General features: G+C 37.5%; 2 protein-coding genes across 4 annotated transcripts; both read left to right on the top strand.

The window, feature by feature from the left end:
• Positions 1-1,702: 1,702 nt before the first annotated feature.
• rer1 (retention in endoplasmic reticulum sorting receptor 1) lies at positions 1,703-9,251 on the top strand. Of its 3 annotated transcripts, XM_054608984.1 has the most exons (8): positions 1,703-1,908; positions 3,647-3,728; positions 4,280-4,384; positions 4,825-4,921; positions 5,666-5,744; positions 6,601-6,736; positions 7,183-7,237; positions 8,741-9,251. In XM_054608984.1, the coding sequence occupies exons 2-8, from the start codon at positions 3,648-3,650 to the stop codon at positions 8,749-8,751; spliced, it is 564 nt and encodes a 187-aa protein (XP_054464959.1). In that variant the 5' UTR covers positions 1,703-1,908; position 3,647; the 3' UTR covers positions 8,752-9,251. The 3 variants fall into 3 exon arrangements, with proteins under 3 accessions (XP_054464959.1, XP_054464957.1, XP_054464958.1); XM_054608982.1 differs by having other exon boundaries at positions 7,183-9,251; XM_054608983.1 differs by lacking the exon at positions 1,703-1,908 and adding an exon at positions 2,311-2,409 and having other exon boundaries at positions 7,183-9,251.
• A 1,194-nt stretch (positions 9,252-10,445) lies between these two features.
• Positions 10,446-15,155, top strand: LOC129099418 (taste receptor type 1 member 1-like). Its single transcript, XM_054608653.1, has 6 exons — positions 10,446-10,627; positions 10,899-11,196; positions 11,413-12,138; positions 12,237-12,443; positions 12,837-12,957; positions 14,233-15,155. Exons 1-6 carry the CDS (start codon positions 10,446-10,448, stop codon positions 15,153-15,155), a joined length of 2,457 nt encoding a protein of 818 aa, XP_054464628.1.

Genomic DNA, 15,155 nt, shown 5'->3' with positions numbered 1-15,155 from the left:
CCCCTTTCTGAGTCGTCTCACGGTTTGCCAGAACTTCCTTGAGGCCATTCGAAAGTCCTTCTCCATGGCCTCGCCAAACTCCTCCCCTGTTCTGAATTTATGTTTTTAAAATCTTATATATCTTTTTAAAAACAATAATGTAGTCATGTAGAAGAACAGAGTATTGATACGAGTAGTACCCAGTAGTACTAAAATCCTAAAAGAAATTGATCCCTTCCTGAAGGCCACCGTAGTTCTCTGACACGCTTGAAAAGGGAGGTGCTGAGCTGAAGGGTATTTTTTGTTGGTTGCAACCTGCCACAAACTACTAGATGCAACTCAAATTTACACACTGTCGCGTTAGAGAGAGTCGCGTCAACAGAAGTTAAAAATGCTTGATCGAAGACATGTTTTGTACCAGATTTAGCTACCAGCTCATTTCCATCTGCAACCCATCTGCCTCTCCTGGGCAGAAGAGAGGAAAGCTTACAACACAGAGCAAAACCTATCATGTCAACTTCAATTGGACCAGCAACCAAGTGATGCCCATGCAGGCGTATACACACAATCACACTCGCACACACACACACTTAATAGGAATAAACATAGAACAGAATTCAAGTATGAAAGCATTACATAAACAAGTCATAAAAAGCTATAAAAACAGGTCATCAAATGTCAGATGTCAAATATATATCAAATATTGGTTATAATTGTGAAAATGTCAAGTCAATGCACACAAAATTGGTTGTTTAAAATCAATTATTTTAACCTCACAGGAAGAAACATGGTAATCTGGGCAGGTTTTCAGATTGATGGGTGATTTGTAAGTAAAAGGGAAAAGCTTGCAAAAACCCAGGAGGTGAAGACTCGGGGTTCAGGATGAGTTGGCTTTCTCCATCCACCATGTTGGTGGTTCTCGTGCAGAAAGAGAGAGACAGGGAGAAAAACACAGAGGAGAAAGGGTCAGACACACCTTTAAAGGCTTGGACAGAAAAATGCCTTGGAAAATGAGATGCCATCTTTGTTTCTCAATCATCAATTATTTTTTTTACATCACTGCAGTATGATTCCCTATGATGATGTTTAGAACCTATTCAGTATGATTACTTATATAAATAAAATGCATATTTAGTATGATTCCTTATATAATATGGCAGTATAATACACATTTAGCATTGTTCCTTATTGCTGTTTTATTTGAAAATCTCACCAAGGTCAACTCAGCGCTCCCTACATAAACCAGTAATAGAATACATGTTTAATATGAGTATTTATATAATGCAGTTGTATAACATAACTATAATACAAATATTTCTGGCCTATTTTAAACTTAACTTGTGTTTTCAATCTCTCCAACTTTCCTCTCTAATATCCATCAATCAAATAACATAGAAAGGTAATAATCAGCACTGTCAGTAAGCCTTAAATAACTCAACCCTATGTTATTTCATGTTCAGTGTCTCGAATTTGCAAATATTTATCTTCCTTATTTTGTACCGTTAACGTTCTTATTAAAGTTAATATTCCAAAGTGTATATGCTCATCCATCTCCTACATCCACAACTAAACTAAAATATGATAGTTAATATTAATATTTAAACACCCTTATCCCTCAAAAAAAAAAACCCGCATAGAATCGTTTATACTTCTTATAATACAACGTTTGATAAAATGGCATTAAGAATACGGAAACGATAACACATGGGCTGTTCTTGCCATGTTTACCGCTGCTAACTTCCGGAAACTATTGAGAGGCTGCATTGCTGTAAAGGGAACGGAGATAAAGGAACTCTCTCTGGGCTCGACTCTCCTGCCTGCCGTCAGCTCTGGCTCGAATCCTCGCGGAAGTACTGACGTGTTAACAGCGAGAAGTGGCTAGTTTAGCTAGCTAGGTAGAGCCGGGTAGTGACACAGCGGCCGTATCAGGTAAGAAATGACTGTCATGGATCATCTTCGCCATTGTTGTAAACACAACCAAGAGACGCAGACACGTTCTCAAACGAAGAAACGCACGTGGTAATCACTGTGTCGTTCAGGGAGTGTGGATGTGGCTGCTAGAGTGGTTTGATTTCTAACTGGGCTAACGTTAGCTGGCTAGCCGTTGGCAACGTACTACTGTATCGTCGGAAGTGAGTTGTCAGACTGTAGCAATCCCTGCTGGTACTTGTAGTTCAACGTTTCCCTGATCAACATCAATTGCAATGGAAATAGAGTGGGTCATAAACTACACTTTCTTGTGCCAGGTTTTGATAGGATTTAAGCTGGAGCTGAGGGAAATGTAGTCGCTTTCATTCATTTAAGGACCTATAGGGGTTAACCGAAGCTTTACGAAAACTACATAACCCATACAAGCGAGGATTTGGGCCAAAGGGCAATGTGCATTTAGATGACTAGTTAGCTATTCCTATGGCTAATTTTTGAGCTAACGTGAGTTATGTTCTTTCTGTGAAATAATGACATTGACGAGACGGTTGTAACAGTTATTGCATGTTTTGTTTCCGTCGTATCCATGATGTGCTTTTCCAAGAGAGGTTGTTACGATAAATGTGACTTATTAGCTGCCTTCCTGGTCGCCCAAGCCTGTTTGCTAGGTATGCAGCTAGCTAACGTTAGCCACAATTACTAACAGCTCTCCACGATTTTGCCTTTTTTTAAGCTAACGTTGCATGTGGAAATTACTCATTTAAAGACACTGCGATCGCTACGGTAACACAACGCGAGTCGGTAATGAAATACCTGTAACTTAACCCCGATCTGCTATGTTAAAAGTAGGGCAACCAGCTAACGTTAACGTTACACAGAACATGTAGCTATGATCTACTCTGTACTCGTCGAATCAATGGATCACTGAAGTGCGAAGTGAAAGCAGCCGAAATATGACGCCACTTGTCAGGTTTAGGTTACCATATCCAGTTTGTTAGTTTAAACAGAGCGACAACAAGATTTCCCCCATTTTCGTTATCTACATTGATATCACTTTTTTTGCACTGGTTTTATGTCTATCAGACAGCTTCCCCATCTGGACTCACTTAACTACATAACACACAGCGTCCACATTCTGCTCTTCACAGTTCCAAGGGCTTCATCTTTACAGAGCTGATCACACATTTCAGTAGGCGCGTTTACCCTCTTAACTAACCTTACTTGATTGGTTATTTGTCAATGCCTTAAGTAAAAAGCAGGCACAAAGTTTATTTAAAATTTAAGAAAACATGTACTGGTGCATACAAAAATATTCATGTCCTTCTCTACTTTTTCAAATATTATTGGGAGTACTTTCTTCACACTGGATGCTTATTATTAGCACTAGATTTTCATTACCAACGTATGTTTTTAGTTGTATAGTATAAATGTTTATTATACTAAATAAGACTTTTACATTTACTACTTACCCCTACTAAGATGTAAAACATAAGTAAAAGAGGCAATAAACAAAATGTGAAGTAAATATTAACGTGTCTTTTCTCTTCACAAAAACTTTGTTGGCTGGGAAAGGTTCTACCTTGCTGTCTTACAAACTTAATTGAACTTCCTGCTATTATACCTTAGAATGAGTGATGCTAGACTTTTGCATATTATATGAAATGTAAAGTCTGTTTAAGTCCTACTAGCCAAGTAGCCTACATCCATTCACCACTAATCAAAATGTCATCTTTGCTGGCAGAATGTCAGAAGGGGACAGTGTTGGGGAGTCAATCCATGGGAAACCATCTGTAGTTGCAGCCTTTTTCACACGGATTGGACAGGTAACATGTTTTCTATTCAGATCACAAATATGTATTTTAGGTAATTAGGGATTAAAGGATTTTATACACTGGCCTTAATACTGGATTGCATATCATATGTAAAGAGAGAGTTAGTCAAATGTGCACACCTACTTGGCCAATAAAGGTGATTCTGATTTATAAAGCACCAGTCTATCTACCTTGCTAACACAAGTTTATATATTCAGATATCTGCTTAAATGTTAAATTTGTATCAATGAAGCTGTTGGTGACTAAAGTCAGTTCTATGGAATTAATTTGTTATGCCACTGGCATTTTATCTTCAGAAGTCTTCTGCACTGGAATGTCAGAGGACCAGTGCTGCTGAACCTGTTGAATTCTTCCAATTTCCTAAACCAGACTTATTTGAAGGTTTAATCTGTCCTTTGCATGATATGCATAAAGGCGGAACAGTATTCCAGAACAGACTGTTTTTCAAAGGCTCTGCATTTTTCTTTATTCTGAGGTTGTGTATTGCTTGTTCATGAGTGATATTCTCTCCCTCTGATTCCTTTATTATATTTTTGTAACAGGTCTATCAGTCATGGCTAGACAAGTCAACGCCATTCTATGCAGTGCGATGGGCAGCCACTCTACTACTTACTGCTGTCTACATGATCAGAGTGTACATACTACAGGTAATTGTTCATTTTCAGTTTTTTTCCATTTACTATATCGTTGTGAGCCATGAGAGTTGTACATAGTTGTAATAAAAGCAACACTGCAACCAAATGTTTAACTTGTCCTGAAATTTTAACTTTTTATAAGGTGTTCAGTCACCTCTACTAATAATTTAACTAGTAGTTTGTGCTGTTGTACTGGATTGTTATCTATATCTATCTATCTTAGAGGACATTACAAGAGGATAGTGACTGTACATCTTTCTTATTTTGTACCCCAACTGTCTAATGTGCGATAAGTGTGTTTTGATAATTTGCCAACTTGCCTGTTCTGTTTCCATGAAGATGTTCTTGCCCATATGCGTGCGTAATTTTCACTAACATAAGCCGCACATTCATGTTTTCTGGATGCCCAGAAATCCTGTTAATGCAGTGATGTTTCTTATGCTGCCTTTCAGGGTTGGTATATAGTAACATATGCTTTGGGAATCTACCATCTCAACCTGTTCATTGCTTTTCTATCGCCAAAAGTGGATCCTTCACTGCTTGACGAAGGCAAGTTGAATCCATTAAATCTGATCAGCTTTTGTACAATTGTCATGTTGTGTACTTTGCAGAAGGTTACGTATGGGTTGTTAACTGGCTGTTTATTTAGGCTTTTAACTTTCACAAATTATGTTCAACATCAAAGAGCAATAAGAACACTTTTCCATACAAAACACAGGTATGCAGAATCACTTATGTTACATAAGCTTCCTTAGTGTATATATATAGCTGTCCAAAGAGATAAAAATACTATTGTAGATTTCTATCTGAGGATGGAGTTGAAATTCTTTGTATTTGGTTGGAAGTGTGCAACACTTTTTAAGATTTTGAGATGTATTGATCCAAACAAAAGAAGAGCCCAACATCCATGAAGTCAAACTTGTTAAAAGATCAATGAAATAAAATATAGTGCCCGCCATGTGTGCTCCAACAAATAATCTCTCGGAAGTTAAGTGCAGACACATCTCAGCAAAAAACTAATGTGAAGTAGTTAATTCCCCTTATTTGGCCTAATATGCTTTTCCTTTATGCATAAATTGGTATTATAGATTGAAAACATTTCAGACCAGTGTCGGTTCCAAAGTAATTGGGTCTTTTTAAGAAATTAAAACCTGAAAGTAATAATGCTTTAGATCAAATAGTGTTTTTTATGTTTTTGCTTGTACGTTGTTGGTCTTAATGCTGAGTCGTGCTTGAGGATTACACTTTTTTTAATAACTACAACACATCACCCAAAAACTCTCTCTCCTGCAGATGAGGGCCCATCCCTCCCCACCAAGCAAAACGAGGAGTTCCGCCCTTTCATCAGGAGGTTGCCTGAATTCAAATTCTGGTGAGTCCAGCTCATTGCCTGGCCACCTGTCATTGTCAGCCACAGTGATTGCAAATGATCTCCTTTGAAATTACCTGTGGTCAACATTAGTCATGCAGAGCTCCTCTCTGATAATAATAATAAATAAATAATAAATTAAAACAAAGATGTTGCCTTGAATTACCCGGTATGTATTTGCTTGTGAAGCTGTGTGATCTTGCATCCTCATCTCGACTTATTCTCTACTTCCATCCATAGATCATGCGTAGAGAAATTTAATGTAAAACTTATTTGACGCCTGGCTTGACAAACCTTCACCAGGAAAGTTCACAAATCTTTTAGCAGTTTTAGCATTATAAAAATGTATCAATGAAAGGGTCTTTGTCCTCTTGTGCACTGAAACAGGAAGAGATGCAGCTGGCATTTTCATATTGAATTAAACAATGATCTCTGGTTTCCCTCTTCATGTGGTTAAAATAAAACTGTTTTTAATAATGTGAGATAACTGTTACAGCGTTGAATAGTTTATTTATCAGTTGTTTTCAAACTCACTGCGTTAACTGAACTTGAGAAAATAAGTTACAATAGAACAGGTTAAGAAATTAAGGTTAGCCAAAAAGCTTTTGTTCATTGTGCGTTATATTAGTTTCCACTTATCTTGCACTTTCCTATATGGATTTATTTCATCTTATGAACTCAAATCCATTCCCCATTATTACAATTCCACTAGTCTCCCAACAATGCTAAATTTCCTTTAGTGTGAAGTCATACATATGCATTCAGTAAATTTCTGTGGTTACGAGGTGAGGATGTTTTGAGTTATGCTTCATTAATGTGGTTAGACTGTTTTAACTGTGGTTCTTACTTGTCTTGCCAGGCATTCGGCGACAAAAGGCATCGTCATCGCCATGATTTGCACATTTTTTGAAGCCTTCAATGTGCCAGTGTTCTGGCCTATACTTGTAATGTACTTCATCATGCTCTTCTGCATCACCATGAAAAGGCAGATCAAGGTAAAGAGTGTACATTGACTGACACATACAAGTGCACTGCATATGTTGACACTTTAGCTGTACTGGAGTCACAGTGTAATGCAAACATGGCATTGATTTGGATTACATAGAAAATCTATTGGTTGTGACAAATGCAGAGTCGAGAAGCATATCTCTTCATCACGCACCATGAACATGAGCTGTGTATGAAGTTGAAGGGATATTTTATTTGACTGCATTTAGTGTTCAGGGGTTTATGTCAAACTTTTATATGCAGAACAATTGTTTAATATTGAATATCTGAATACCTCATGTAAAGCACTAATTCCTTGTCTTTTTTAATCTACCTGATAAAACCTGCTATCCTTGATCTACTCCCACCACATGGGATTAGTAAAAATATGTTAAAGCAAATCCTAGGAATACTTGTTGCTAACTCTCCTCTTTTTCCTTCTCACTTTCTCTAGCATATGGTCAAGTACAGATACCTGCCCTTCACACATGGGAAGAGGACATACAAAGGCAAGGACGAAACAGGGAAAACTTTTGCTAGTTAGAATCTCCCACCTACCCTTCCCCTCCTTCTCATTTTAAATTTATCGGTCACAGTTAGTGGGGTGTGACAAGGGTTAGAGATTGATTTTCCTTTTTCTAAGCGGGACAGTAACATGAAAACATGACATGAAAAAAAAAAAAAAAAATGTTGATCCATGGTTCAGATGAGGATATGACCAGCATGGATCAAATTAGTCTGGGATTATTGCCTTTGTCTATCTCGGGGTTGGGTTTTTTTTCTTCAATTTTTTCTTGAGGTACCCGATCCTCATTTTAGGATTGGTCTGCTATTGTTCAGTAGTAGGTGAGACTAATTGCTGCCTTTTGCCTTTTTAACTCCATGGGGTAAGTATAAAGTCACCAAGGAGAAACCACACTGAAAAAGTTGCCGTGAAATTAGTGATTCTTTTTTTTTTTATATTATTATTTTTTTCAATAATGGTGATTCCGGTACATCTCCTTCTCCCAAGTGAAATAAATCTGCCAACTTTTGATTAATATATTGGTACCTACTTATTTGTAACAAGTTATATATTGAAAGTCAGTAGTGTTAGAAACATGACATGATTAAATGTGTAAGATGAATCTGAAGGAAATGCAATGTCTTTAAGTTGAATCATTTCATCTTTTGTCATAAAATTGTGTGGCTGCTCTGGGTCACAAGTGTCTCAGCCAGTCCTCTGTACTACATGCACAGACACGTGTACATGCAGGAAAATTAGTCACATTTTACATGAATATGCATTCATGACAGGCAGAAAAACGCCTATCATAATTCATCTCTTTAATGATTAGCCTATACTCAGCCCAAATCATTTTAGATTGATGATTATCTTGTATTGGCACCTAACACATCTTTTTGTTACCTGATTCTCACTAGCATAGCCAGTGGAGAAAGCATCATTATGGATGATTAACAGGGACCTGACTTGAATCTTAAGCCACCCACCCACCACATCATTGAATGCATTATTCAAAGCAAGTTTCACTAATCCCAACCCTTTTAGTCTCCTGTAGCCTGTGGTCTACCTTAAATCAGTTCTTTCTACTTTAGCCCCTTTGTAGAGCTGGGATACTGTGTCATTGAGCACCCCTATAAACCAAATTACTTTGCATTACTGTATGTTAGGAACAATTCAGCTTGATATGGCAAGTCAATTAATTTGTTTTAAGTCAGATCTTTAGAACATTATGTGTCATTAATAAAAATATACTTTGTCTTCGAATTGCACAGCCAGTATTCAAGGCGAATTCATAACAAAGTCTAATCTGAGATAATAGTCACGCAATTACACATCTAACCCGAATACCTTCTCTTTGAAACATTTGCCCATCTAGGTTTCAAAGCCTGGGGTCCATTTGATATATGTAGACTAGCTGTTTTAGTACTTTAAAATCTGTGTTTACTTTGAAAAACTTTATGGCAAATGTAGTCATTCCAAGCAAACTTTTGTTCTCTTTCTTTTGCAGAGGAAACATAAGAACACAGAGATTGAAAGCTTTTATTATAACAAATGAATGAAGTGGGTGGCGATCACACTCTTTTCTATAAATCTGTTGATTTGTTTTTCTCCATTTTTATCAGAATGCTGGGGATTATCTGTCATTATTAAACTTTGATCAGCATTGTAGTAAGGGATCAAGACATTTTCCTGTAAAAAGTTTGTTTCAAAGGGTTGTCAGTAGGATTTGTGTATATATATATATTTGAAAATATGGAATTTTTTGAGATTATTTTTATTTTAGTTTTTTCTTTCAACCACCATATTGTTTCCAAGTGTTTAAATCCATTTCAGTTGAAATTGATGCAAGCAGAACTGGTTAATTGGGTTCTAGATTGGATGAATTAAATGTTTCTCATAGACTGCATGTTATCGTTTTCCTGTGCTACAGTTATAAACAAAAACTTGATTTTAACAACTTAAGTGTAATTTTTTTCACTCCAAATGCTATTAAAGAGGCTGTGTCCCTTCAAACATTACATCGTTGTCTCTGCCTCATATTTTCCAGATATTCATGGAGGAGAATTTAAGGTCAAACAACAAATCTAATCAGGGCCAAAGGTGTCTGTACATTTTTATTTACTTAACTTGACTCCCTTTCAGTACAGTTAATAAATCACTTAGAATCTTTCACACACAATAAACATCCCTAGATTGATGCGATGAGAAATGGAAGAAAACGACAATCAAAAAGTGCAGATGTGATTAAAAACGCAAGTTAATAGAACTACTGTGCAAAACAGGCCACATATGTTGCTGTTTTCTACATTCACTCATCACATCAGGAAGACGATTTCCTTTCTTCGATTTTTTGTTTTGGATTAATGGAGGTCAGTGTTCCTGGGAGAACTGTTCCTGTCTCTGAGCTCTGCAGTCAGTTCCTTTGACCTCATGGCCGGGTTTTTGCTCCAATGGGCATTGACAGCTGTCAGACCACTTATAGAAACAGGTGTGTGCCTTTCCAAATCTTGTGCAATCCATTTCATTTACAGTACCAGTCAAAAGTTTGGACACACCTTCTCATTCAATGGTTTTTCTTTATTTTTATTTTTATTTTTTTCTACATTGTAGATTAATATTGAAGACATCCAAACTATGAAGGAACACATATGGAATTATGTGGTAAACAAACAAATGCTCAACAAACTAGAATATGTTTTATATTTTACATTCTTCAAAGTAGTTGAATGAGAAGGTGTGTCCAAACTTTTGACTGGTACTGTACTACGAGTGATGGGACTCCAATCAAGGTGTAGAAACATATGAAAGATGATCAATAGAAATGGGAGGCACCTGAGCTAAATTTCAAGTGCCATAGCAAATGTTCTGAATACTTAGGGACCATGTGATATATCGGTTGCTTTGTTTTTATAAATTTGCAAAAAAAACCTACAGTCCTGTTTTCACTTTGTCATTATTGGATATTTAGGGTAGATTGATCTGGGAAAAAAATATTCAAACGATTTCAGAAAACAAGGCTGCAACAACAAATGAGATGTAAAGGAAGGTGTCTACTTTTTAAATGCACTGTATCACAGGGACTGTAGGGACACCTGAGATGAGTTTTGCATACTCATTTGTTTATTCTTCTCCATTAGGTATTTCTGACTACTCGTATCCGCTCTAATTTCATAGCTCACATCAGATCTCGTATCGGTAGGCTAACTAGCACAATGAAACACTTCTTGGTTTCTCTGCTTCTCCTGGAAACTTTTCTACATGCCTTGGCTCAATGCACTGCCCCAGCCTCAGAATTTCAGCTGGAAGGAGATTATTTGTTGGCTGGACTTTTTGATATTCATCAAGATAGTTCCGCTGCTAAACAAGACAGACCAGAGGCTATCGACTGCTCCAGGTGAGTCTTACAATAAGTCTCAAAGGATATCTTTTGAGGTTGAAAATAATAAACGCCTGGTGTTAATACACGACAGATCACACACTCAAGGTTTTAGCTTTCAAGTCAGTGGATATAGCTAGTATGATTTTCCCAAAGAACTATCGAAGTTGAAGAACATCAAGTATGCATTATTGACCTCAATTCTTGTTCCATTATGATCTTGTTTTAGATATACATGCCTGTACAGGCAAATTCTCTTATTCTCTCACTTTCCTTCCTCTATCCACAGTAAACCCTTGATCCTGTCAAGTTATCGGAGGTTTCAGTTGATGAGATTCTCTGTAGAGGAAATCAATAACTCCACCAACCTCCTGCCAAATGTATCTCTTGGCTATGAGATATTTGACCACTGCTCAGATACACACAATTTTCCAGGCATTTTGAAACTCCTCTCAGTCAATGATTTTATCCAACCTTGGGCTGAACCACACAAGAAACTGTCCAAAGTGATGGCAGTGATCGGCCCTTATACAAGTACTCAGGCCCTGACTGTAGCCCCACTGTTCATGATGGATCTCATTCCTATGGTAAATTCCTATGGATACATTAAGAGATAAAAAAATGTCTTACATACATTTAAAAAAAATGATAACAGCTTTTAAATGTGTCACTAAAATAATGACAATTTCTCTGTTACTCTTAAAAGTAATATGTTCTCATCAATTTAATGTCAAATGTGTTTTAATGTGACATTTGAAAATTTGTCACTGAAAATCATTCTTTTTTACATTACTCTTTTACAGGTCAGTTATGGAGCTGGTAGTTCGGTCTTTTCAAGAAAACAGAATTTTCCCTCTTTCCTACGAACCATGCATCCCAATGGAGAACACATAGAAGGGCTTGTTAATATTGTGCAACACTTTAACTGGCGCTGGGTTGCTTTCCTTAACGTTGATGATGAATATGGAAATGATGGCCGGGAATTGTTCATAAAGAGGATTAAGAACACTGAGATTTGCCTGGCGTACACCAAAGGCCTCAATCAATATACAGATCACTCCCAAATCTTCAGACAGATAGAGGCCCACAGGATAGGTATCATTATTGTTTTTGCTCCTGAATGGACTGCTGAGGCTCTCATTGAATCAGCAATAAAACTAAATGTCACCAACAAGGTGTGGATAGCAGATGAGGCATGGTCCTTAAACAAGAAGCTCCGCAAGAAGAAAGGAATAAAAAATATTGGAACTGTAATTGGAGTTGCTGAGCAAAAAGAGACAATACCTGGTTTCAGTGATTTTATATATTCTCTCAAAAGCCAGACTCATTGTGGAAATGATCAACAAAATACATTTTGTAATCAGGTTTGCAACTGCAGTAGTCTGAGTCCAGAACAAATCCTCGCTGTGGACCAATCTTTTAATTTTCCTGTTTATTCTGCTGTGTATGCCATCGCTCATGCCTTTCACAATATCTTGGAATGTGAATCAGGCAGATGTAAGGGCAATGTTACAGTGTACCCACACATGGTAAGTATACACATAATCTGAGAATTCATTTAACTTGTTTTCAAGTTTATCTTACAGACAAGACTATTTGAAAGTGTAAAAATGTCTACCCATATCAGGTTCTCGCAGAGATGAAGAAGTCAAACTTTACACTTTTAAATCAACGTATCCACTTTGATGAGAATGGTGACCCAGCGTTCGGATCCTATTCTATAGTTTTCTGGAACCAAAGTGGTGATGCAGAGGAGATTGGCTTTTACGATTTTCAGCCAACGTTCCATTTCTCCATCAACAACACCAAAATTCAGTGGCACACAAAGGAAAAAGTAGGTTTATTTTAAATTTTTACATTATATGGATTTATTTTATATTTACATTTATATACTATATGTAAATTTAAATATACTTTGTTTTGTTTTTCCCACTTCTGCAAAGATGTGTGTGTAGTTAAGTGCATAAGCGCACATATATTTAGTAAAAGCGTTGACAGGGACAAAACATAATATCAGGAATATCAACCAATAGTGGTTGTTCATGGTGTCATTTGCAGGGACGTCTAGATGTTATGCTCAGTGTTGATTGCATGTTACAAACCCTGTTTAGAATATTTAAAGCTGTATAGACCTTAATACTGCCACTTCTCTATAATTTGTCTCCACCCTTTACAGTGTTATCGTGCACTTGTCCTTACTTGTCTGCTACATAATTGTCTTGTACAGGTGCCTACTTCACTGTGCTCCCAAGAATGTGATGTAGGATTCGCAAAAAAACAAGATGGAATCCACAAATGCTGCTTCGATTGTGAAATCTGTCCGAATGGAACTTATATCAACAAAACAGGTAAATAATTTTACATGAGAGGAAAACATTTTGTTAAAGCATTGCTGTCATTCTTGTCTTGATGGGAGCCAATTATAGACTTTTAAGCCTTTAACAGAGGTGGGTGTCTCTACAGACTGGACACTCTAAGAGAGCATGGTAACTGTCAAATATTTTTTTCAATTTAGTCCTCAGAATCCTCTGTTAGCTGAAACATAGTTTCACTAACAGGCCACCTGAAATGCAATCAGTTTTTAACTCAGCCAATCACCTTCCAGAAATATAAGTAGTTAAGTACACGAACATCCCACGCTCCATTCATTGGTTCTATACAGTTTAGGCCCATAATACAGGGATTCTGTTTTGCAGACAAAAATGCTTTTTGCTTCATTTCATGCGATGATTGAGCAGGCTAAAAATAAATATGCGTAAGATCGTTATTGTAAAAGCCTGTTGTATTGTAACTTTTGCCACTGCTCCTTTTAGAAAGGCCCCCCAAGAAAAAAAGTTGTGTTTTTTTGTTTCGATTATTAAATGGACAATGGCTCATACACGTTTGTTCCTGGCTGCCATCATTAGCCAGCACGCCAGTGAGCCTTCGGTTTCCCAGAATTGTGCCCGGTGGCAGACAGAATTGTATAGTGAAAGTCAGGGTCAAGGCCTGGTTAAGCTTGATTAACGCTTGTGGCATCCCTGAGGGTCAGGAGTGTCAGGTTTTTAACTGTACATGCACATCCAACAGTTTTTAACTACGCGAATGGGAATGGGCCTAAAAAAATGAAAACTCTGGGGTTTTGAGAAATGTCCGTTTGCTGCAAGTAAAAACTTGTAAAAGCTGAGTATAAAAGATCCAAACGTTTCCTAGTCATGATTCCACTCTCATTTTACCCGCTGACCATCTTGCGGAAAGTATAAGTGACACTTTATACTCCAAAACAAGTGTACACGGACAGCTGCGGACACCACAGAGAAGTAGTAGTTCTGTTTATATTGTCTGCTTGGAGGACACGTTCCACATATGCGCAGTAGATCTCTGCGCTACCACTTGTACTATGGTGGCCGCACGGCAAAACAGATTGGAGGTACGCCGATGTCCACACAGAGCCTACGCATTAACGCTCTAATAAAGAAATCTACTGTAGGCTACAGTTTTGCTAATTTTAGGAGAACATACAGTATCACAAATTAAACGTCGAACACAGCTTCCTTAACTGTTTGATATTTCTTTACCCAAAGAGGATTTTTCAAAAGTGAACCTCAAATTTACTATCAAATTGTGTTTCTCATGTTCAACAGAGGATCCCTACAAGTGCATTTACTGTAAGGAAACCGAATGGTCTGCAGCAGGAAGTACATCATGCAATCTGCGGGAGGTGGAGTACATCCCATTCACAGACAGCAGGGCTATACTGATCATGGTTTCAGCCTTGGCCTTGGTGGGCCTCACACTAGCCATATCCGTTCTCTTTGCTATCAACTACAACACACCTGTTGTCAGATCTGCTGGGGGTCCAATGTGCTTCCTAATTTTAGGCTGTCACAGTCTGTGTAGTCTTAGTGTGTTCTTTTATTTTGGTAAACCAACAGTTTCCTTTTGTATCTTAAGGTTCTTACCATTTCTCTTGTTTTACACGGTTTGTCTAGCATGTTTTGTTGTGCGCTCTTTTCAAATTGTTTACATTTTTAAAATAGCGGCCAAGTTCCCTAAACTCCATACTTGGTGGATGAAATATCATGGACAATGGCTGGTCATCACTGTGGCATTTGTTACTCAGGCGCTCCTACTTCTTTTTGGTTATACTTTCTCCCCTTCCAAACCCTACAATGAAACACTTGAGTACCCAGACAAAATCATACTTGGTTGTGACATTAATCTAAAAGAATTTTCTGGTCCTGTGGTTTTACTTTTATCTTTGTGCTCTCTTTGCTTTATTTTCTCCTACATGGGAAAAGACCTCCCAAAAAATTACAATGAAGCCAAAGCAATTACCTTCTGCCTGCTCCTGCTGATCCTCACCTGGATCATCTTTGCCACTGAATACTTACTTTACCATGGCAAGCACATCCAAACACTTAACGCCTTGGCAGTACTCTTCAGTCTCTACTCTTTTCTGTTGTGGTATTTCCTCCCAAAATGTCACATCATCATTTTTCAATCATACAAAAACACACAGGAGTACTTCCAAGGTCTCATTCAGAATTATACAATCAAACAGTAG

Source organism: Anoplopoma fimbria, chromosome 12, assembly GCF_027596085.1.
Source record: "Anoplopoma fimbria isolate UVic2021 breed Golden Eagle Sablefish chromosome 12, Afim_UVic_2022, whole genome shotgun sequence".
Taxonomy (NCBI): Eukaryota; Metazoa; Chordata; class Actinopteri; order Perciformes; family Anoplopomatidae; genus Anoplopoma; species Anoplopoma fimbria.
Note: the sequence above shows the minus strand (reverse complement) of the source record. Positions and strands in the feature narration are given on the sequence as shown.